The sequence below is a fragment of the Cynocephalus volans genome, chromosome 2 (assembly GCF_027409185.1).
Source record: "Cynocephalus volans isolate mCynVol1 chromosome 2, mCynVol1.pri, whole genome shotgun sequence".
Taxonomy (NCBI): Eukaryota; Metazoa; Chordata; class Mammalia; order Dermoptera; family Cynocephalidae; genus Cynocephalus; species Cynocephalus volans.
The window spans coordinates 90052563-90077298 of NC_084461.1; the positions used below are offsets into that span (position 1 = coordinate 90052563).

Here is a 24736-nt window from a genome sequence, read left to right on the forward strand (position 1 = left end):
AATATTCAGCCTACATAGCACAGAAAGGTATGAAGTGGTGGGAAAACAAAACCATGATTTTCTGAATTTACATTTCCTTCCAAAAGGATACTTGACTGCAGTTTCTTGTTGATTATAAAGTGCTAAATGCTGAATTACTCCATCCTTTCATGCATATTTACATGCAATGCATAATCTGAAAACCTTACAATTAAAAAAAGGGGCTGTGCTTTTCATTTTAAAAATTGTACTATAACAGTAGTATTTTAAATTCCAGAGCTTCCAGAAAGATGGGTCTATCCGTAATTTTCTCTATGGTTTGCCCTTCCCTAAATGTATAGTTTTCCTTTCAAGTTTGCTTGGTATCAAAGTTGGAACATCTGTTTCTTTTGTTTACACCAACAGATCTCACAAGCATTTAGGCTTTCATAGAAAATGTTCATGCAAATGCCAGCCGGGTGTGGGCAATTAGTTATGTAAGCTACCAGCAAGCTCAGTCTCTGTATACTTATGGATAATCATTTCTATCCCACCTACAGGTCTCCTCGATTTATCTTTTTATCTTCAGTGTGTAATTAAGTCTCTCTAGTGCATCCAGAACAATATTTTGTGTTGTGAATAGGAGTCTGAGAAGTGTTGAAAATATGTGTAATTTTAAAGTCCCTCAACCCCTCATTTAGTAGATTTGACTAGACAATGGATTTCAGAGGGTGCTCTTCATCACTGACAAATACATTTAAAGAAAAGAGAAGTAGACTCAGCAGCTGTATGAATCCCTGCCAGGACAGCACTTTCTTATTTTGAATAAAATCCTAGGTTAACTATGTATTGTAGCATTTCTGCTACAGTAAAGATGCCTCAGCTTTTCCTATTACTATACCTTAGGGCCTTCTAAATACCAAGTCATTTTGGTTTGCTTCACATTTGAATCGATGGGATACAGTTAACTATCTCTGTTGAACAGTTGCAAAGGCATAAGAAATTAACTAAATGTCATAACATTTTATTAAACTACATTTACTTATTTTATCTAGAAAGACAAGAACAGAAAATGTGTCAAGGTTTGGGATATTTTGCAAAAACCTGCTGAACTTATAAAGTCAGACCTGTTTGATTTTTATAGGGTAATCATTTTTATATTCTTTCTAAATTCTTTTGTTTCTTTATTTAAGACTAATCCTGTGAAGTCAGAAGTAGAGAAAAAGAGAGAAGGAGTAATTGTTGAAAAACAGAAAGGGGCAGAGGGGAGAAAGAAAATGGGAAGGAGGGGAGGGAGCAGAGGAGAAAGTGATGTGGGAGGGTGTGAAACATCCGTTAATAAATTTCCCATGAATAAACACTGATTTTGTTAAAGCCAAATCTTTTAAAAACAGAGTAAAAAATCAGAAGCCATTTTATGTTAAAAAGTTGCCTTCTTGTCTACAAAACTGAAACAATACAACATACAGTTGTTTTTTTGTTCCTGCTTGTTTGAAGGGTACTAAGGGGTCAAAGTAAGGTTGACCATGTACCAAATTTGCAATCTTTATCTTTTGTTATCTGAGTCCTGTCGCCAAGTTCCTCCTCAGCTCTCTTTCCCCTTTCGTTTGTTGTCCACACTTCCACCCTTAAAGCCCACCAACACTTGGGAAAGACTTCCTCCCTTCCTTAATTGTTAAAGGAATTATTTGATAAATAGTCATTTATATATTTGATTAACTGATTAAACTTTTATTGAAATTCATTCACAGCAAAGTAAGAATATACCTACGCATTTGCATTTTAATATCTAATTATATAATAAAAAGCTTTTTCCCTAGATGAAAGAATTTTCAGCTAAGTAACTTGGCCCTTTGCTTTCCTATAAATATTTTAGAGTCTAATTGATAATTTTTACCAAAATAAAAAAAAAACATAGACAAAAACAATTGCTCCACTGGAATTTTGATTGAGGTTACATCTATGAGTATAGATCCATTTAGGGAAGAATTGACATCTTTAAATATTAGGATTTAAAAATGATGAACATGTTTTCCCTGCTGTTAATTTAGATGTTCTTTAATTTCTTTCTATATTGTTTTATTCTCAAAATAGAATTCTTTGTACCTTTATTAGAAAGATTACTGTTATTGTGCTCTCCCTCCACCCCCAGCGCTTTCTATTCCATACCTTTGTGGTAGTTAGATGTATACTGCTCAGATCTATCTGCAGTGAGGACTGGAATTGACTGAAAGCCTACAATGCCCGAATTTCTAATCTGTCTCACCTCATACTAGGCCACGTCCTCCCTGGGCTGCTTCCAACCAGTAACTGAACTTGGAGGGAGTACTAGACTCCTCTAACAGACAATGTGCCCTGGGGCTCCCTACTCGCCTGTTTTGGAATTTCTCAGAGCTACACTGCTGTTTGAAACTCTTTCTACCTAACCCTACATCCCTTCCCTCTCTCCTTTTATAAGTGCCGGACAGAACTGCATTGTGGTCTGAAGGCTCTTCTGCCAACCCATGCTCTCTTTCCTTTGTTGGGCACAGTCATTTCCTTCAACTTCTTGCACATCTATTTCCATCTTGGTTTCTGTTTCTCAGATGACAGGAACTGGGAAAAAGAAACTCCCTTTGTTACTTTAAAGAAGTTTCTATCTGTTCCTAATTTACTAATATATTTGTGAGTCATGAGAAGGTGAGAGCAAAAGGGATGAACAACACAAGAGGAAGGATTGGCTTTCAATAGGTGAAGGAGGAAAGGAGAAACAGTACAAATGCAAACACATTAAAAGTTGTGGAGGGCTGGCTCGTGGCTCACTTGGGGGAGTGTGGTGCCAATAACACCAAGGCCACAGGTTTGGATCCCTATATAGGGCTGGCCCTTGGCTCACTTGGGAGAGCGTGGTGCTGACAATACCAAGTCAAGGTCTAAGATCCTTTTACTGGTCATCTCTAAAAAATAAATAAATAAAGTTGCGGAACTGGGATTTTTGATAAATAGAAAATAGACATAGGAAATAGTCGAGAGGATAATTTGGGCTGGTTGGTTAGCTCACGTGGGACAGTGTGGTGCTGAGAACACCAAGGCATAGGGTTCAGATCCCCATACTGGTCAGCACCAAAAAATAAATAAATAAAAGAAGATAATCCAAGCTTGCAATCTGAGGCAGACTTAAGCTGAGGAACGAGAGAGACTTTAGACTGGATAAGAATTCAGAAATTTTGATTATTGTACTAGACTGATTTTTAGTTCTATGATTATTAGATTGGGACTGGACTTTTAATGACAAAACAAAGGGGCAGAGCCTTCCTTCACTGTCCAAGAGAGACTACAAAAATTAAGACTCATCCCAAAACTCACCTACAGTGGAAAGAATGGAAAGTATTGAGAAAAAATTTTTTATGTAATACCCTGACTAAACCCTGCTCTTTCCATAAACAGTTAAATATTTGAGACAATGTTCCTTCAACTGTGTAGCTAAGAAGAGTTGATGTGATATTTAATGGATTTAATATTTTTCTTAACAGTTGAGAATAAACCAGGTCAGAATCAAGTCATGAAAAATTCAAAGGCAATTTTTTTTTGTGACCGGTAAGGGTATTGTAACCCTTGGCTTGGTGTCACCCACACTGCGCTCAGCCAGTGAGCGCACCGGCCATCCCTATATAGTATCTGACCCACGGTGGGAGCGCCACTGCGCTCCCAGTGCCGCATTCTCATGAGTGAGCCACGGGGTCAGCCCCAAAGGCAATTCTTTAATAAGAGTAACAGGATTTTTAAAGAAAATGATTAGATGTCAAGTACTATTACACCAAGAAGAGGCAAAACACCTTCCTTGTGTACACTAGGTGATGTATTGTTTGTGTGATTGTTGTTTATTACTCATTGGGTGCAGAGTGTCACTATCAATATGGCTTGAGGTGGAGAGGTTGTAAAGGTCCTTGAGGTCTTCTCACAACATACCCTCCTTCTCTTCTCTGTGGTGTAGCAGCTTGTGTAAGGTAAAGGAGCATTACTCCACCCACAGGTCCAGGGTGGGCCCTGGTTTTCTAGTAACTCAGGACAATCCCATTCCTCTTGCATTTGGCTTAATTGAAATGGCTTACTGTGTTCCCCAGGGATGTGACAACATGAGGACATTTGAGGTTTAAAGCCTCTTTATTCTCTTTCTTTCTGACTCTGGAGTGTAATGGGAAGGCTAGAATGGCTGAGATTGTTTTGGATACAGGTGTGAAGCTTGCAGCACCAAGGAAAGGGCTGAAAGAAATCGTGCCTTTGATGAAATAATTAAGCCACTGAAACAAATCAAACACCTGTGCTATCTCAGAACCTTCAATTTTTGTGAGTCAATCAGTTCGCTTCATTGCTTAATCCACTTTGAGTTAGATTTTCTATTAGTTGCAATGGAGAGTCCTAACTGATATAAATCATAGCGAAAGAACTCTGGTTCTAGATGTAGAAATTCTGAGATCTGAATCCTGATGTTGCCACAATTATAGCTATATAACCGTAGGCAAGTTATTTACCTACTTTGAGCTTTCACATATTCATGTACTCCTCCTGAGGTGGTTCTCCACCCCCGCTCTCTGTCCCATGCTGCCCCAAACTTCAGGTACCCAGGGCTCTCCCAGTCACTCATCAGACATCTTTAGGGTATCTACTCTGTTGTCTTTGGGACACTGCATGAGGTATTGAGGATAAAGTAATGAGTAAAATATAGCTTCTGACCTTGGGGAACTCAAAGTCCAGAGGGAGAGAAAGACAAAGTAATACCTGACTATAATGTAATTCAAAAAGCTGGTAGTGTCCCTGGGTCTCCCTCTGTGATAACCTCATTATGCACCCTAACGTACCACGGTGAGTTTGGGTATCTTTTACACTCCTACCAACCTTACTATTCTGGCTTGGATATTTTTCAAAGCATTCATCTCAGATTATCCTCGTGTTAGAAATCAGGAAGTAAACAATCTAACTTTCGTTAGGCATCTACTAATTCCTAATTTTCTAATTAGTACATAAGAAAACGTGAGAAGCTACAAGGGAAATAATTTAGAGGGAATGGAATTTCTCCAGAAACTATTAAATACTGACAAATGGGCAGCTTTCTACTCATAAGATCCTTCTTATCTCCAGAATTGAGCCAGATTTCCATAGGTACAGGTAGGGCTCTTTGGTAGAAGACCAATGCTTTATGTATATCAGAGGAATACATTCCATTCTTTTAAGAAATATTTGGTCGTGATGTGAGCACTTCTCAATACTCATGAATTTTGGTAAACTGAGATTTAGAAGTTGCTTCTATTATATATGTGTGCTTTATAGGATTGTGATATCAAAGGCTATTTCACATATTTTGCTAGGGTTGAGATAATTGTTCTGGTCTGAATTAAAACTTCTATAATGAGACTACTTACTGGTATCCACTTCTGTTACCATGATTGGTTTGGAGAACTGAATTCGGAATCCCCAGGGATAATCTCCAGTTCCTTTGAATAGTCTCACGGTTCGCTCACGAACTAAAGAGAAGGCAAAGAGGGCATTCCTTTGAGTAATTTTTAGCATATATAGTGTATATGTATATAATAAAATTAGCTAGTATTTACAGCTTGTTTATTACATGCCAGGCCTAATAAAAATGTTCTAAACACTTTATAAGTATGACCTAATTAATCTTCACTACAGCCTATTATTATTTTTCTCTTTTTGGAGAGGAGGAAACTGAGGCACAGAGAAGTTAGAGAACTTGCCTGACTTTTACGGTGAGTAAGAGGTAATGCTTACTACTCCTAGGCAGCATGACTCCCAGACTTCACTATTCACCAGCCTTACTTATCTGAGTCAGTCAGATGTGTAAATTACGAGACATTTATTATAAGTTATACATGGAAATAAGAAATCAGAATACTTAGCCATACATTTAGTTCTTACAGGAACCCAAGAAAAGCTGAACAACTGAGCTTCTCAGAAAAAACAGGAGCAGGTGTGCCTTGCAGAAATGGGAACTGTATGGTTGTACTGGATTGAAGGTGGAGAGTTCTAAGAAATTCACATGAGAATTCATGGATATTTGTATTACTCTAGTGATCTTTAGTTAATGTGGCTCAGCTCTCTCTGTCTGCTTCTCCATGTATCTTCCCTCTTTTCCTCCTGCGCCGTTTTCTTCCTGCTACTTGTGTGTGTGTGTGTGTGTGTGTGTGTGTGTGTGTGTGTGTGTGTGTGTGTATTTCTTCCTCACAGCTTCTGCTCGCTAATGAGTTTGGCTTATTTATAACTTCAGCTCACTCATGGGCCCTCTTGACATTTTTCTTCCTAGAGAACTGTCAACTTCTGTGTCCATTGCTAAGTGCATTTTCTCAGTTTGAATTCCTGAAGGAGAGAAACTCACAGGGCAAAACCATCTCTGTTTGGAACTCTCCTGGGCTAGTACTCTTCAGAGGTGAAGAAGGGGCAGGATTCCAAGATAGAAAACATGTCACTGTAAGACTGTTGCTTTTGTGGAAGGACAATTTCCATAAAGGGAAATGTGGACAGGGTAGGCATTTTGTCTTTGATGGTGTAATTATATCTCATCTTTTTATTTAGAAAAAAATGTATACTTGGATCATGCTAGAGTACAAAACTGAAATAAAAGATCTAAAGGGCTTCAGTGATCTCAGAAGATTTATTTTTGAACACTAACAAAAGGATCCAGTGAAGAATTGTAACAAAAGTCTTCGAAATGTGTATTTGGTTGTATTTGAGGCCAAGAACATCAGGGAGAAATACCAATGTAATACTGAGAGAATTAATCTTCCTTCAATAATTAAATGGACATACTTTATTGGTTAGATTTTTCTTCTATATGTTAATGAATATATAAAAATAATGAAGAGTAAATCATAATAAAGTATAATGATAAAATTCCTGAGCTTCAGAAGTGAATGATTAGTAATAGGCCTATTCTTAGATTCCTGAGAAAAAGCCAGGTAATTAATTGTAAAATAAAAATGCTGATGTATTAATAAGGGCAGGGAAAATTAACACCTTAAAAATTAAAATGTAATAGAGTCCCTTTTTTTTCATTAAAAAAAGGGAATACATTAGAACTTTGGGGTAATATACGAGGGTACTTCAAAAAGTTCATGGAAAGATTCATATTATCTTTCATTTCTATTTTCCACAAACTTTTTGAAGTACCCTCATATCCTACTTCTTCATTACCTTTCTTTATATTTCCCTTTTCATTTCTCAGAGAGACTTAGGTCTTCTTCCATGTTGGAGAGCAAGGACATTTCTTCTTGGCAGAGTTGCCTCCTCTTTAGGCCCACATTCAAAGGCTGTTACAGAATGCACCGTGTAGGCGAAATATGGACAGAACTGAAAGCATGTAAGAGGGTGAAGGAACTCTTGAGAATTTAAAATGATTGGCAACAATTGCATTTAGAGTGGAAAAAGACCCGATTCCTTCTACTTGATGAGGAATCTCTTCCTGGCCATCTCTAACAAGTGGACCAGGCAGGCGAGTCCCTGATGTTTGAAGAAATAATATTATAATAAATTTACACTACACTTTGTAGGGTTTTTAAGAAGATTTGCCATTGTTTTATTACAGTTTCTCTCAGATATTCTGAGGTAAATCAGTTTTTTTAAAAATTAAATTTTCTAAGAGAAATGACAAAGATAGTAAAAGGTTAAGCAATCTGTCCAAGCATGCTCAGTTGTGACCACTTCCTTGGTCAGCTAGAGAACAAAAACATCTGATAAAAACAAGGACACATGCATCTGTCTTTATAGATCCACTGTAGTCTAATAGCATTCACGAACATTTACTGAGTACCTAGTGCATGTCCAGGTGTTTCCCTAGGTACTAGGAATATAGTGGAGAAGATAGACAAAGGGACTTTTTCTCATAGAGTTCACGTACTAGACATTGGCTGCCAAAATTGGCAAATATTCAAGCAGAGGAAGGATAAGGTCTTTTCATGTGGATTCTGAAAGGAATGTTTGTCTTTACAGAATGTTTGAAGAAAATACACTGTTTTTCTGCTGTTGAAAACACTTATCAGGAAAAGCATACCAAAGTGGCTGAGAAGGTAGGAGAATATAGCAACTCTAAAATTCTGTGCTGTGCTACATTCTATGCATCTGGGGAAATCTCTTATTTGTTAATTCTCTTTTGGCGGTCATTTTACGTGACCGTTTGGACTGCCGCTTATTGGATCTCAGTATAATTTAAGGGACAGAACTAGGAAATGTAAGGACTTGGGAATGAATATTTTAGCAGACTTCAATAGGCTGGCAGCTAATAAGAGCAAAAAGAAAATCAGAAATTCTATTTCTGACCCCTGTAAAAATCGTTTCTAACATCCATACTTGTCAAAACTTCTTGGTTCCTCTAGGTTACCCTTTGGATACTATGTTCTGCTTTTGACAGATTTATTACCCAACAGATATTTGTTTAATGGAGTATGTATGTTTACCATGCTGATTCAAATCAAATCATGTTTGTTTTGTTTTAGTATTGCATGAGACTGTTAATATAGCTATTGCTTTCAAAACTTTTTTTTTTTTGACTTTTGTTTTTCAGTCAGGCAAATTGAATGTCAACAATGTATGTGAAAGTATAAACCAATAAAGTCTTTAAATGGTGAACTCAACTATAGAGCACTCCAGTGGGAGAAGAGGCAATCAAAATGTTTTGCAACATGTTCCCCTCCCATATGAGAAGACAGTTCTCTCATATTTTAAGATTTACAGTCCTGGTTTCCCTTGCCACTGTCTGGTGGATAATCTATGAGTGTCACACAGCTGCTGAAAAGCCACAAATAAATGTCATTGTCTTTTCTCAGACTGTGTGAGCACATCTTCAAGTAATTTATTCCCCCAAGTAATACTTCTTTAGAATCATCTTGTTAGATGTAAAAATTCAAATATAGGGCCAATACTTCCATAAGAATAACTCAACTCACACACTGAACATACCCTAAGATTTTCTTAAAGCTCCAGCAATACACTGTTGTAGTGATACAAACTTTTGTTTACTTATTTCTCTAACTCAGAAGAATTATTTTAAGAGATTAAGTATTGGATTTTTTTTAAGGTTTAAAATGTATTCTCTCAAAATGCATGCTATAGATATAAATTAGCATTGCAATATCTTTAAAATGCTATTAGATTAATAAAGATATTTTTTGGTTTAAAATTGTTCATTTGCCTCCAACTCACTTTTCCTCCTAGTCTCTTTATTGGTCACTGAGTACTACTATACTTATTTAAGAACACATGCGTATGTAACAGATGATGATTTTATGAGTGTATATGTAACATTTCAAGTCTTAGTAACAACAAGAAAGAACAATTAGCTCATTTTTGAACTGAGGTTCAGCCCAATAAGTAGTATCATAAATCTCACTTGCAACATTTAAACACATTTGCATATACACACATTTGTGTATACATGCATATGCATGTGTGCACATATGAGAGTACTTCAAAAAAGTATGTGGAAAGATAGAACTGAAAGATAATACCAGTCTTCTCATGAACTTTTTGAAGTACCCTCATATATAAACACAAAAGAAAACACATGAAAATATATGTATAACAAATTTCTACTTATTTTCTTTTTCCAAAGTAAATAATAGTGAATTAACCAAAATGCTTTTCTTTGTTGACCATAAACAGTAATAGGAATTGCCATAATTGTACTTTCTTACAGACATTACACATCATATTTTAGCCAAAATACTATGAGGGGAGAAATTATATTTTGTTCATCTTTATGTTCACAGGTTCCTGCTCAAATACTCAGTAAATATTTTTCAATTTAGCAAGTATAGTATATAATATAAACTGTGTATGATTTACATATGAATGTATATTAACATACACAGACATGTATGGGAATACATATGTATTTATATTTATTATGCAACCAAAATTCTCATAAAAATTAAGAAAAATAACGATGGGATAGAGATAGCTAAGATGGATAGAAATAGCTTATTATAATTTTCACATATATAATTTCATTTTCTTTTTCATAATGCCATAAGTAGGCAGAGGGAGAATAACAAAAAATAAGTGATTTTTCTAAGGTCACATAGCCAGTAAATTCCTGAATAGTACTGAAATCCACATATTATTTATTATTATTTATTCATCGCACAAATAGGTATTTGCTTCCTAGGATGAAGCAGACACTGTTCCAGGTGCCTGGAACACATCAATTAACAAACAGAGATCCCGGCCCTGAGAATCTTACTTTCAGTCTGGTATCCTTTTCCTATCCATCCTATTACTCAAATAAAAGTTAAATATAAAAAAAATTTGTATCTTTTAAGACTAATCCTAGATCCTCATCATTCTATCATTTTTTGTTCTTATTCTGGTTTTTAAAAATTTATTTTATTGTGGTAAGAACACTTAACATGAGATCTACCGTCTTAACAATTTTTAAGTGTACAATACATTATTGTTGGCTACAGGTCCAGTGTTGTACGGCAGATATCTAGAGCTTATTCATCTCACTTAACTGAAACCCATCATCTACCTTGATCTTCACGAATTCCACTGTGAATACTTTAAGTTTTAGGTTCAGAGTCCCATGCTTACTTTTCCATGAATGGTTAAGCTTAATTTGTTCATATTATTCTATGAGTATAAATAAGTTCAATAAATGTGCAAAATACAAACCTTTTATTCTGTTTTGCATGTACACAAGAACTCATTTAGATTCACAGCTTTTCATTAAATTCCTCCACTGTTGAATTTCATACTCATAAGAAAAAAACTAAGAAAGTCTCTATTTTACACAACAGCTAAAACCAATAATATTATACATAACAATGATTATATCTTATCTGTATAAGTGAGGTTAAGATGAAACTCAGCAAATTTTGATGCCTGTACTGAAAGTATTGTGTACCTCTTTGCAGAACCTGTCATATTCTCAACTTGTCACTTCTCCCTGTATATATCTTTAGCAACTCTCCCTAGTGCCCAGACCACAGTAGCATGGTGTTTGTTGAATGCATGATTGTCTAGTTAATTGAAAACATTATTTTCAATCTGAATCTTTGCTTGCTTGAGTTAAATTGTTTAGTATTCATCAAGGTTATTTGTACAAATAAAACAGAAGTTCAACAAAGCTCTATACCCCATATTTTGCAGCAAATATTGGACTAACATAATAATTTTACATGCTAAAACTTGTAATTTAGGTATAAGTATTTTTAAAAATCAAACTATTATTGCAGTAGGAAAATATAGATATTAATTTTTTGCTAAAATTCATCTCATAAAAACAAAATGGAACTGTTAACAAAGTCTCAAAAACACATGAAAAATACTTATTAAATAAAGGTATAATTATTAAGTAATTATATTATTAAATGTAAACAGCAGGTTGTAAAATCATATATGTCAAAATAAATGCATGATAATATCAAATGTATATTTCATATATGTTTAAAAACAGGACTAGGAATATGTGTAATAACAATGCAGAAACAATATATCGGGGAGTTGAAATAAGTGATAATTTGTTACTTTATACTCTCTGGTACATTTTAAAAATTATTAAGTATTTTTTACTTGTAAGACAAAAAACAAACTTTTCACTCTGCCTACATTAATCTTTATTTCAATTTTGGAATTACCATTTTGTGTCTGAAGGATCTCTTAAAACAATTTTTATTTTAATATCTTCAGATTCCTTTATGATATTAAGAAATACATTGCATGTGCATATACACACACACGAGGGTACTTCACAAAGTTTGTGGAAAAATAGAATTGAAAAATGATATGAATCTTTCCACGAACTTTTTGAAGTGCCCTCATATGAAAGCACACACACTTCAGATCCCTAAACACTTCTCCCACTGTTCAAGTTTGCTGACTTCAGAGACCTGCCTGAAGTCTGGTTACAAGTTCTCTAAGGCATGCTTGTTTTAATACGCCTAATGTGCCATACTCAATTTAAGCATAACTGTAGAGTCCTTACCAGCTACTGGTCGGGGTTTTTTACTAAGACATCTGGGACCGTCCTCAGGATCCCCATCATCTCCTTGGAAAACCCATGCTGCCGAATGAAAATTCTCTGTATAGAATCCTTTTTCCTCAATATCAATTCGAAAACCAAGATCCACAGAATGGCCATCTTCTGAGGTAACTGAGGAGCAGAAAAGGTGATAACATGAAGTATGCTTTGGCAAGAAAGAAGATCCAACACACTTATGGTCAAGGTGAGAAGGTGGCTGAATGTTTGCTGGGGTGAAGTCTGTATTAATGAAGACTGTCATCCTTGAAAACAAGTAGCTGAATTTGCTAGACAGGTCTCCTGGGAAGAAATTACATAGTTCTAATATATCATAAATCAAACTAAACAGGTATTGCTTTAGGGCCTAGAGTGCAGGAGTATGTGCACTAGAGACAGCACTATAAATCCTTCTCTTGAGGAATAATATGGAAAAAAATAATTGTTTTTAAGACTTGTGTATTGGTATTTAGAAGTCAAGATGAAACCACCTAAGAACAGGAATTAGCTTTAGAGTCCCTTTCAAAATTCCGAGTACAAGGAAAAGAATTGTCAAGCACATTTTTTTTTTTTTTAACTATTGTCTCTGTGCTTCAAAGGAGGCACTGCAAAAACATATATTCCTAGAAAATTCACTGTTGTCCTACGTGTAGAATAAAACACATAAAGAGGCATGTAAAGTTTCATCTAACAGTTTCTTTCAAAGTGCTTTAGAGTTTTCTGTGTATTGGGGAGTCTCTTGGAAGATAGTGTGCAAGGCTGTGTCACTTAAGGAAATGAAATTGCATTTCTATATTATCTTCTACGTATTTCTTTGTGGTCTTGTTTAGGAGATTGAGATCTAAATAAAGTCACACCCCAATCCTTTTTATCTTTCAAGAGGGCAGAAACAAGAAGCCCCACTTTATAACCTAAATATAATTGCAAGAAATCATGAGTCACTAACTTGCATTTCTCAAATACCATGAAGGGGTAGGGTTTGAAGACCACAGTAGTGCTTCCTCAACAACAACAACATCTCATATTTTCCTCTCTTGCAATTTCTTCCCACATACTACAGTTGCTCTTATGCCCTTTTCTAAAAAATTCTATGTTGAAACCTTTTCCTTCCTCCCCTCACCCTGTCTAGCAGTGGCCAGCTGGACTTCTGCCATAGGTCAGTAATATAAAGCCCCCGGGAAGGATGGTTTTTCTGCTCTCAGATTTTCTCTGGAGAATCATTCTTAATGGTTCTTGTTCTTGCCCCTACATTTCCACCTCTGCTCCTAGTACTGGACTGAAGATAGTAAATGTTAATCATTGTCCTGACACTGCAACCATAGGTTTCCAATTCATACATTTGTTTAACTTTTGTAGAAATGGTTGGGGTGGTATACTGACAAAGCATACAAGAGCATAGTCTTGCAGACAGTCAAGAACAATCCCCCAATTTTTTTCTTCTGAACCCCAACTATCTTTGATGCTTGTTCTTGTATTTTGTTTTTTCTATATAAAATGAGATTGCACTAGTTATTTGACAGTTTAAGTGGTTTCAGGCACATTCATTCATTCATTCCTCATTTATTGAGTTGCATTGATTTAAAATAATTGTTCTCTCATGAGCAAGGTGCAATTTTAGGCATAATGGGGATAGAAAGGTAAGACAAGGGACTCATGATGAATAACAGAGTTCAGAGGAAGGAGATAGTGATTCTGGCTGTAGGGAAAGGTAAAGTTAAAGGGAGAAAATCACTAGACTCGACCTTGAAGCGTGGGTAAACTTTCTACAGGAGGATGGGGTGGGAGAGAGACGGACACACATGATAAGGACAAGTGGACTGCATGGAGAAGAACACAAGATAGGCCATGTTGATTTTGTAAATAAATTTTGCATGTGTGTGAAAATAAAGGGGAATGACATATGGGAATATTATGTAATGATAAAGTTGAAATATAAATGATATGAGAATTTTATGGGATGTATTGTTTATTGGAATAAAAACCATAACGATGTTAGAAAAGAATATTTTAAATCACGATATAGGAAGACTTTTTCTACACATCATGTTTCAAAACCCCTTAGGATTTTTTGCTTTAATTTGTTGGGTAAGTCTGAGTGTAACATTTGACTTTAAAGGGTAGAAAAAGTAAACCAAAAAATTATAATAATTTATTGACCTATGTTCCTGAGTTTTAAAGCTAAAATCAAAGCTTTTTCTTTCAATAGTATTTGCTAAAGTTACAAAAGCCCTATAGGATTTTAAAGTATTAAAGCATCTTCCCTTGTTTGATTTATTTCCTATATCCTTGGCCTTAAAATTTTTAATATTTATGAATACAACTTACACAGATTCCTAGGTTCACTGATTTATCTTTATTATTGTTCCCCCTGAGCAATAGCTGTCCACATTGGATATATAATCATCTTCCTGCCATGTAAAGGTCTGAGGGTAGGTCTTTAAATTATAGTGATCTTTGTTTTTATCAGCGTGCATGAGACTGTGAAAACAGCTCGCTTATTTATGAACAGATTTGATTATGTGGATGAGCCGTTCTTTGTTCATTCAGTTACCAAGATAGAGCTAATCAACATACTCTTACATAAACTGAGACATAAAATTTGTGTTAAAATCCAATGAAGCAGCAAGCCACACACCTGCTGCAGACTTAGAGCTGCTGGGTTTCTCAACAACTGTCTCCATGGGATTTTAAGCCAAATAGAAAACAAATCCAAATGTGTCTTTGTCACCAAAATTTGGTTTGCTAGATGAGCCTTTTAATAAATGACACTGTAAAACAAAATGAGTTCTTAAATATGCTTGGTATTGCTTAAATTGCGTATAAACTCTTTTGTCCTTAAAAATTTAAATAATTCCCACTCGGTTGCTGGGAATATACCCAAAAGAATGGGAATCATCATGTCAAAGGGATACCTTTACTCCAATGTTTATTGCAGCACAATTTACAATAGCCAAGAGTTTGAACCACCCCAAATGTCCATCATCAGATGAGTGGATAAGGAAACTGTGGTATATTTACACAATGGAATACTACTCTGCTATAAAAACGAATGAAATACTACCATTTGCAGCAACATGGATGGACTTAGAAAAAATTATATTAAGTGAAATAAGTCAAAAAAAAAAATAAGTCAAGCACAGAAAGAGAAATACCACATGTTCTCAGTTATTTGTGGGAACTAAAAATAAATAAATATGCAAACAAATGGGGTGTGGTTGTGGGGAAGAAGACACAACAATCACAATTCCTTGAACTTGTTAAGACAAGTGAACAGATATGATGTTGATGGATGGGGTGGGGAACGAGGAGGGAGAGGGAGGAATGGGTAAAGGGACACAAAAATCAACTGCATTGTATATTGATAAAGTAAAATAAAGTTTAAAAAAATTTAAATAATTCCTTTTTATTATTTATTTTTGACTTCAGAATAAAAAAGATAAAATACTTGGCGCATTTTCAGGTGTTGTTAGACATTCTCACACCTCATTTATTCTACTGTATCATTTGAGGATAATAAAAAGTGGAATATAATGAAGTGAGACACTGTTTGGATTTTTCCAGAAAGAGTCCAGGATTAGATTTGAATGATCCAACCAAAGGCAGTGAGTTGCAGTGTTTAAGAGCATAGATTCCAGTCAGGCTGTCTGGGTTTGAAACCTAGCTTTACCACTAATTATAGCTGAGTGAACTTGGACAAGTCAATTATACTCTCCATAACTCAGATTTCTCATTTAATAAAATAAGTGGAATATGTAGTACTTAACTTGTAGAGTTGTTGGGAGAATTAATAAGCTAATATGTTGTAAAGCATTTAGAATGGTACCTGCCACATAGTAAACACATCATCATCGTTAGCTTTTCTTCCTAAGAACCAGAATTTCTTTCTTTCTTTTTATTTCCTTCCTTCCTCTTCCTTCCTTCCTTCCTTCCTTCCTTCCTTCCTTCCTTCCTTCCTTCCTTCCTTCCTTCCTTCCTTCCTTCCTTCCTTCCTTCCTTCCTTCCTTCCTTCCTTCCTTCCTTCCTTCCTTCCTTCCTTCCTTCCTTCCTTCCTATTCCCATGCAAACTAATATTTGAAAAATACATTTCCATAATAATTTTAATAGCTGAATAAATAAAGGAAATGCTACCAAGTATCTTTACATGATTGGACCCAAATTCTTGCCACATCTGTTTGTGATACAGGAGCCATTTGAGAATATAAAAATCAGTGCTCCATTTTGCAGGCCCATCCAACTCAGATTACAGCCTTCAAGTTATTTACCTGGTGTGCCTTAGTCAGCATTCCCCACAGCCTAGATGGATTGATCAACTGTGTCCACACACATAAATATGTCATTCCTAATGTTTTTTCCCGTTAGTATGTAGGAAGTCAGAGATGAGTGAGATTAACAGAGTGAAAAACACCAGCTCTAATGATGCTCGATAAAGCTGTCAGGTTTTAAGTCATGGATTAGTAGCATATTCTGACTTTGTAAATGAAATAAAATTTAAACCACACATTAAAGAATGCCAGCCCTAGCAACTCTTAGTAAATTGCAGTCTCTACTAAAAAGTTTCCAAAGAAATACAACATGCCTCAGTGTGTCTGTGGCTTGGATAAACTAAAAAATAGAAACGGCAGTTCAATTCTCTCGTGTCTAATGTGAAACAAATTGTTAGTATAAGTTTCCATTCAAAACAGAATTAATGCAAAAAAAACCAACAATCATTTTAATTAGAAAAATTATGTTATTTTGGCATGAAATTTGAATTTGTATAAGTTATACTGCTGATTCCTGTGTTATTTCAAGTGGGGTAAATGTTTTAAGTGACTCGCCAAAAAAATAAAATTACTGATTTGCAGCATTTGCCAGTTTCCACGGCATAATAAACACTACAAACATGGCCAATTTCAAGCTACCATCCTGCTGTTGATGAGCTGCCATGTTAGAAAAATGTGCACAGTTTTCTCAGGTGAGTACTGTGAGCTGGCTCCTGTACACCTATGGTTGTTCCTTTTTCTCAAGAAATGCAGAGCAGACATGAATGTCTAAGAGCAACAGTAGTGAAGGATTTGTCGATAAAACAATGGATGAAATAGACTTGGACTGGAAGAGTTTAGGTAGTTGAAGGACACATGAACTAGAAGGAACTGGTCCTTCTATATCATAAGGAACTGAAAGCTGGAGGAACTGATCCTATTCTCTATGACACATGAAGATCAACTATAATTAAACTAAACAGAGTTTCCATTCAATCTAATTTCTTAATTTACGTCAATCATAAATTGTTCCAGGTAATAGTGGAAGCTATAAATTTTTATTACTGAATGCAAAATTTTGTGTCTGTTTTTCTTATTTATAACCAAATTGTTCATACCTCATGCTCTTTATTCTTAATTTTTTACATGGTGGGTACATGCTGATCACTGTAATGTTGGTTGATTGCTGAACATCTTGATAATTTTGGTTGCATAGGTTTAGAAGTGTGAACTGCAGTTGAATTTCTCTGCAGTATAAAAGAGGGGAATGTCAAGGGTCCAAGTAGAAACTCAGAAAGAAGAAAATAGAAACTAATGAATATGGGTATTATATGAGGGAAGCAGTGCTATAGAAGGGCCTTTCTGGATGACTACAAGGTAGCACAGGGGCCTTTGAAGCAAGGTGATATCTAAAGGAGGTTTCAGTCCTGGCTCTGCAGCTCACTAACTGTTTGACCTTGGGCAAATGGCTTAACCTCTCTGTGCCTTAATTTTCTCATCTACAAAATGCAAATAAAAATAGTACTTGCTAAAAAAATAGAAAATAAAAAAATAAAAGTTGTTTGCTGTGGGATATGTGATATAAGCCCTCTTCTCTGTCTCTCCTTTGATATCTCTAGGAAATTCTGTTATTTCTCACTATTGCTTTTGTATGAGTATATTCTTTGGGAGACCTGGAAGCATAGGACCGATCATAGGCAATTGATATCTAATTTACACCCATAACACAAAATTTGTATTCTTACGTGAAAAGAAATGAAATTTTCAAAGACTGCAAGTCTATCAAAAGAAAAAAACATAACAAAACAAAGCATGAGTGAAGTTCAAGAATATTGCTGTCTAGGAAATCTAGTTTGGGGAATCCATTGTGAACTTTCAGGTATTTATTCACCTTAAGACTAGGAAAGATTAGAGTACACCAAGAACAAAACCTCCCTCCTATTTTACGACTTGGGGACAGAGGACCAAAATCACCTACCGCCACACATCTTCCTGTCTAAATTAACATGAGCTTATTTCACAGTCTTTGTTGGTACAGTTTTACTCTTCCAGGAGACTCTTGAGCAGGCAAACACTTCACGGTTCATTACAGGAACTTCTCAAAAAACCATCATTTTCTTCAATAGGAAGCACCAACAGATAGTTTATTCTCTTAGACTCTTTGAAACACAAAATCTTTACATTGCCATTTCCATCGGTCCTACTCTGTTAAATCACAATCCTTACCCAATTCTAAACAAGCTTACACATTGAAAAACTTGCCTTAAGCCAAATTTCTAATTCTTAATAAAATTCAACTTTGCCTTTTCCCCTACAAGGCACTATCAAAGCTCTATTGAGGGAATGTCCTCTCTCCTCTCTTTAAGCTATAAGCAGTGTGTCTTATCAACAGGCTGTATTGGTGATATTTGATGAGCTGGCATTCAACACATCATTGCTATAATATGAGAACAGAGCACTGGTGTATCATAGTGTTGTGGCATGAAAAAGATGGCACCCCGAAGTGAGTAATTTGAGGAGAATTTAGTAAAAACACTTTTACAAAGTGTGGGCAGGACTTAAGGGAATCAGGTGTGATAGAGTGGGATTAAATCCACACAAGACTAAAAGGATAAGGGGTGGGAACAGGTACCATTTACCAGAACACAAAGCCACAGAAGACAGTGTGGAAAGGGCCACTTTACAGGAGTACAGCTTTTGGGACACAGACAGTCCTTGGAATACCACAGGGAGAGATCTGAGGCCATAATACCAGGACCTCACTCACCTTACTCCCTCCAGACCCCTCCTGATCTTCCTCACTGATCAAACCCAAGAGGAAACCTTAAGGCAAAGTAGCCCCTTGATATAGTCCAAAGAGCTGAGGCAGAGAGAAAGGTGGAAAAGGATGGAAGAGGAATCTAGAGGGGCAAGTGGAAGCTATTGTCAGAGATGGTTTTAAGATAGAGGAATAAGCACAAACCACAATATCCCATTTTGATAGAAATGCTAGAAAACATATATGAGGGTATATTGCAGGGTCTTTTATTTTATGAACACTGTGATAAGTTCAATTACACATATTTAGAAGCAGGAGTTGCAGCTGAGTTTTTATGTACACTAAAGAAAAGAGGCATTTCAAAGTCCAGTGAAATATCGGAAAGAGATAGAGGGTGTGTGTGTGTGTGTGTGTGTGTGTGTGTAGTGCAGTGTGTAGTGTTGCGTGTGTTTTAAAATCTATGGATGTGTTTGAAAACTAGAAGGAAATTGTCATTACACCAGGAACTGGAAAATACCTGAAATTCAAAATCAACCTGTAAACCATGGAGTGAAATCACAACAGAGAGTATATGTGAGAATGTTTTGATGCAGTACAGTGTGAGAATCACCAAGAATGGTTTAGGCCTAAAGAGCAAGAAGCTGGAGCTAGAGAGACCCCAGGTGCAGATAAGAGGGTGATTAATTGGAGCATCATGGCAGAAAGAATGTTAGTTTGACGTCTGCACATTCTCCCCTTTGGGCTCCACTATGGGTCAAGTAGCAGCAAAGACTGTACCCGTCTCTAGCCCAGAACAAATGAGTGTGTGAGAAAGTCAGAGACCGAGGACAGAAGACACCTAGATAGGGTATGAAATATCCTGTGCCAGAGCTAAGTTGTCTATGGACCCAGCTATCTCACTGCTGGGAATATACCCAGAGGAACCTGAAGCATTCTTATTCGCACTGAATATAGCAAAAAACATCGCGGTGCTTCACTACCTGCCCACGTAGGCCGCTTAATTGGAGGCCACCATCAGGCGAATAGGGAATGAACTAAAGAATGAGCAGCCAGTCAAAAGTCACAAAGCACTTTGGAAAAAACAACACCACAAAACAGAGACAACAAGGTCAGCAAATGTGAAACGTGTATTTGAGGAAACAGTTGACAGATCAATTAGATTAAACTTTATATAATATACTTTAATGTTCTCAAGGTTATAAAAATAAGAAAAATCCAATAAAAAAGAGCCACTTACAGATTTTTGAAATTAAAAATAGAGTTGTTGACATAGAATAGTTTGAAAAAATAGGCTGAAGAGCAGGAAGAACTTAGGCGAGGGGTGAATTGCTGGGCTGAAAGATAGAGCTAAAGGGTTCTCTCAGAATGTGGCACGAAGAGATGCAGAGACGCAAGGTACAGAGGGAAAGTTAAGACATATGTAGGAAAGAGCCAAAAGCTTAAATATCTGTCTAAAAGGGGTGCCAGCAGAGGCCAAAAGAGAGGAGAAAGTCAGGCCATATTTGAGAAAATAATATCTAAGGATTTATGACAGTTGAAGAAAGATATGAATCATCAGCTAGTGCTATCCCTTGGGATGCAAAACAGGAATAAATGTTTAAAATACATACACTAAGTAGAAAAATTATAGGAAACCAAAGATAAAGAGAAAACCCTAAGAGCTACCAGAGACAAAATTGGATTAATGAAAAAAGCTGTGAGAATCAGATTGTTTTGACTTCTCATCAGCACCACTGGCTACAGAAAAGTAATGAACCAATTTCTTCAATAATTTTAACCTATAATTCTATAGCAAATGATGCCGAACTGTTATTCACAGTTAAGAGGGAATTGTACACATTTTTAGATATGTAAGAACTCAGTTTACCTCCCACAGATCTCTCTGAAAAAATTATTAGAGGATTACTGTAGTAGGAAGAAAAACGAATTCTGTTAGAAGTAATTGGTACAAAAAGCAATGATGAGGAAAAATTAATGAAATATATTAAGTATTGTTCAAGTTTTTGAAAAACAGGAACAAAGTTCTAGAATATATAAACGTAGCAATTGATAAGGGACAGGGGTATAGGAGTAGAAGGAAACAAATATTAGAACAAAAGGTGAAGCAGTAGGATTCTTTTATTGGACGTTTAATATAAGATGTGTATTCTGCAGGGAGGTATTTCAAGGGCATATGAACAGTAAAAGTATATACATATTTAAAAAAAACCCTATACAGTAGTATATTTGAAAATAAAAATTTAAAATTCCAGATCTTGAGTCCTTGCTGCCAAATAGGAACAAGTAACGGGAAGGATTAGACATTGATCAAAGGACAAGAATGAAAATTATCAGGACAAAATGGAGCATTCGAATTGGATTCTTCACTCTTCACATGAATGTAAGAATGCTGTAGTGGCTACAATATAAGGCCATGTTTAATTATTTAAATTACTTATAATCTTTGCCCACACATTTATAGCTACATTCAATCCCTAAACTGTGCCAACTTTCTCACTCTGGAAAAATTATACCACTGCCTTTGTGAATTGTACTTGTGTCATTCCATCAGCTTGTTTGGGACACAGCCTAGGACATTCAATATTGTCTTTTCATAAAGACATCATTCTCTGCATTATGACACTGTCCTTCTTTTCTTTTTTAAAAATAAATTTTGCTCAGATTTCAGTATCAGTTTTTTCCTGAACAACTGGTTTGTTTTCATCAGTAATATTCAAACAGCAAATGTCTATTAGTTGGGTAAGCATCTTTTAATAATCTTAGCTGTTAGAGTTTTATAGCCAGATTAGTGGTGGCATGTACTAAGTGTACTAATCCCCCTCTATTTTTTTTTAACCTGTATTTTCCCTTCAGTTGGATTTTTTCAATGATGACCCATCTTCCATTCTCAGTTGCCATGGATTGTAGGACAGAGGTACAATGCTGGTTTAACAACACTTTCAATAGCAAAAGAAACACTATCTCAATAAAGTACACATCCATTTAAAGGCACTTTCTCATTTCAGAAATGTTAAGATGAGAAGAAACATTGTTGCTTATAATCAAACATATTTATATTATCCTTTCACATTATACATATTTTTGTAAACCAACTCAACTTCTTTGAAGTAGGACAAAAATTTAATTCAATAAAGAATGCTATCATTAGTTATTCTAATATCTGAAGAGAAAAGCAGCCTTAGCAGGCAGTTGTGTGTTTTGTAGAAGGTAATTTACCCGATAGGAATTCCTCAGTGGATAATAAAGAGTTGATAATTTCATATAATAGCTTGTCATTACCACATTGCCATGTTCAAACAACAGAGTTTATGTTCTGCTTAAGGTTCAGTAAGTTGCTGCCTGAGCTGTGGTTTTGGAAAAGAAGCTGAATTTCTACTCACTGGATCCTTCGGTGATGTTGCTGGTGAATGAACTGCCCCCCACCGAACTGCATCTTTTGCCTTCTTTGAATTGCTGCCTCCTCCTGGCCCACTGATCTACTGCTTCTTCCTGGGAACCGTCACTGGCTCTTCCTCCTCTCGGAGCCAATTCCTGGGATAACTTTTGGAGGCTATTTATTTCCAAATTCCAATCTGGATTAAATCACATTAAGTATGAAAGAGAGACAACATTTCAAGACAATGTCAAATATTCTGGTTTTGAAACATAGAATCATGGTAGATTAGAACTAGAATAATTTCATTCATCTCCTTCATGGTTCACTTTCTAAACTTGTATTATTATTATTATTATTATTATTTTTATTTTTAAAAAAGAGCCATGTAGCTTAAAAAACAGATTTATATAGGAAAGCGGGGTGGGGGTGTGTGCAGATCACTTAGCATTGCCTCAGTTGGATACAATTCAACAGGCATTCCTTGGGTATCGGCAGTATGCCTGATACTATATCAGTTACTGTGGAGGGGCAAAGTGCAAGTAAATTGTTAAGTATGTGTCTTAAATTGTCAATAAGAAGATAAGATATTATTACCCAAATTAGTTCAATTACAATTTATGCTAATGAGTTTACTATTGAACTCACGTACTTACGGTTTCACTAATCACAACTATACACATTTCATGATGCTTTTTTTGCTGCCTATGTTGGTTCAAAATGAGGAAAAGGAAAAAAATGCCAAAATTCATAAAGGCTTTGCAAATTTTGTATTTGAAAAAGTAACAACGCGAAATATTTTTTATAGTTCCAAACATCAGCCTTCTGTCATCACAAGTGATGACACTGTGTATTAATAAGAAGAAAGACAATTACAGAAAAATGACTGAAATACAATCAAACTTTAAGAAAATAACTGAAAAAAGTAAGATTAAAAAAGAAAATGGAAATGGGAGAATATATAATACCAAGAAACTAATTTGATAGGTTAAAATTGGTTAAGATTTTACTTTATTTTACTTTTTGATAGTATACTAAAGGTAAGCAACATAAATTTAAAAAGAGGCCAAGTCTTGACTTTTATTTCCATTCTATTCCCAGCAGTAAATGAGTTTTTACAATTTGGTTTTTTCAAGTTAAAATCTAATTAAGCAATATCAAAACTTGTTCTCAGAACTATTTAAATAATAAATGGGATATATCTATGAATAAATAATCTTTATTTTCATATGTAATTATTAATGATCTATTTGCATAGCATTTAAATTCACTTGCCAGGGCCAAACTGGTTGGGAGGGGGAAGAATCATTACCCAGTTCCTCTAACTTTCCATAACTCTGCAGTTAACTCTTACGTCTTCCCTAAGAAATAAAGGGGCGACAGGAAAACAACATTTATTCTATAATATTTGGTGTTCACTTCCTACATTCTAATTTCCACTGTGCTTCTTATTGAGACTGCAGTGATGAGCAAGATGATTTTTCATCTCTGGAATTATACAGAGTAGTAGAACTTTTAAAAATGCTACAGAACTGACCTCTGACTGTTTTCTCCAGTACTTGTTCTAGTTCCAACATTTGTTGAGATTGAGAGTCCAGGTTGACTATGAAGGCATCCACCAGAGGGAGAATTTTCTAATGTTAAATATTTTACATGTAATAGCAATTCATTTTTAAATTGTTGGGGGAACTTGGAAATCCTATGAGCCTAGGAAATTGTGTGTGATGGAAATATGGCCCTGTGATACGGTGGGAAAACTTTTCCTCTCAGGTCTTCTCATATACTCAAATTAAGAGAAAGTATATGCCCTATGGTCTGTTTTGAAGTGTAATTTGAGAATCGCTGAAATACCTACCAAGTTCAAAGCATCACTTCCATCGTCCTGCTTGGTTTTTGTGGAATCTCAGGTTTGCAAAGAATATAGAAGGTAATTTGGTTCAGCCACCCTCTATCTGTTAAAAACACTTCTACAAAAAATTCTACCAAGGAATCATTCAATCTTAGCTTGAACATTTTCCAGACTCAAACTTACTACCTAGTCAGCCTAATCTTTCTATACTTCAACTTGATAGTAAGTGTATCTCAGAAATCTTTACATGTAAGTCTCTCCCTCATTCCAAGAATACCCAGTAGATGTTTATCGAGCCATTCTAGGAATCAAGCAATTTCCTTGGGCTGGAATGAAGACACTCTAATCCCTTGAGAGAGTCTGTTAAAATATATTCTAACATTCTGCAGAAACAATATGTTAATCCATTCAAAGCCACAAACATTTTACAAAATGCTATGGTTTGAATTTATGTGTACCCTCAAATGCATATGGTGGGACCTAAGACCTAATGTGATATTATTAAGAGGTGAAGCCTTTAGGAGGTGATTAGGTCTTGAGGGTTCTGCCCTCA

General features: G+C 35.6%; 1 protein-coding gene across 1 annotated transcript in view; it reads right to left on the bottom strand.

Moving 5' to 3' along the window:
• Positions 1 to 24736, bottom strand: part of LOC134370543 (uncharacterized) — a 118813-nt gene that overhangs the window by 82074 nt on the left and 12003 nt on the right. Inside the window, exons 3-5 of the mRNA XM_063087615.1 lie at positions 22342 to 22533; positions 11930 to 12097; positions 5358 to 5459 (exon numbers count right to left, since the gene is read on the bottom strand). Coding sequence (XP_062943685.1) covers positions 5358 to 5459; positions 11930 to 12097; positions 22342 to 22533 — 462 coding nt within the window. The remainder of the gene's footprint in view (positions 1 to 5357; positions 5460 to 11929; positions 12098 to 22341; positions 22534 to 24736) is intronic.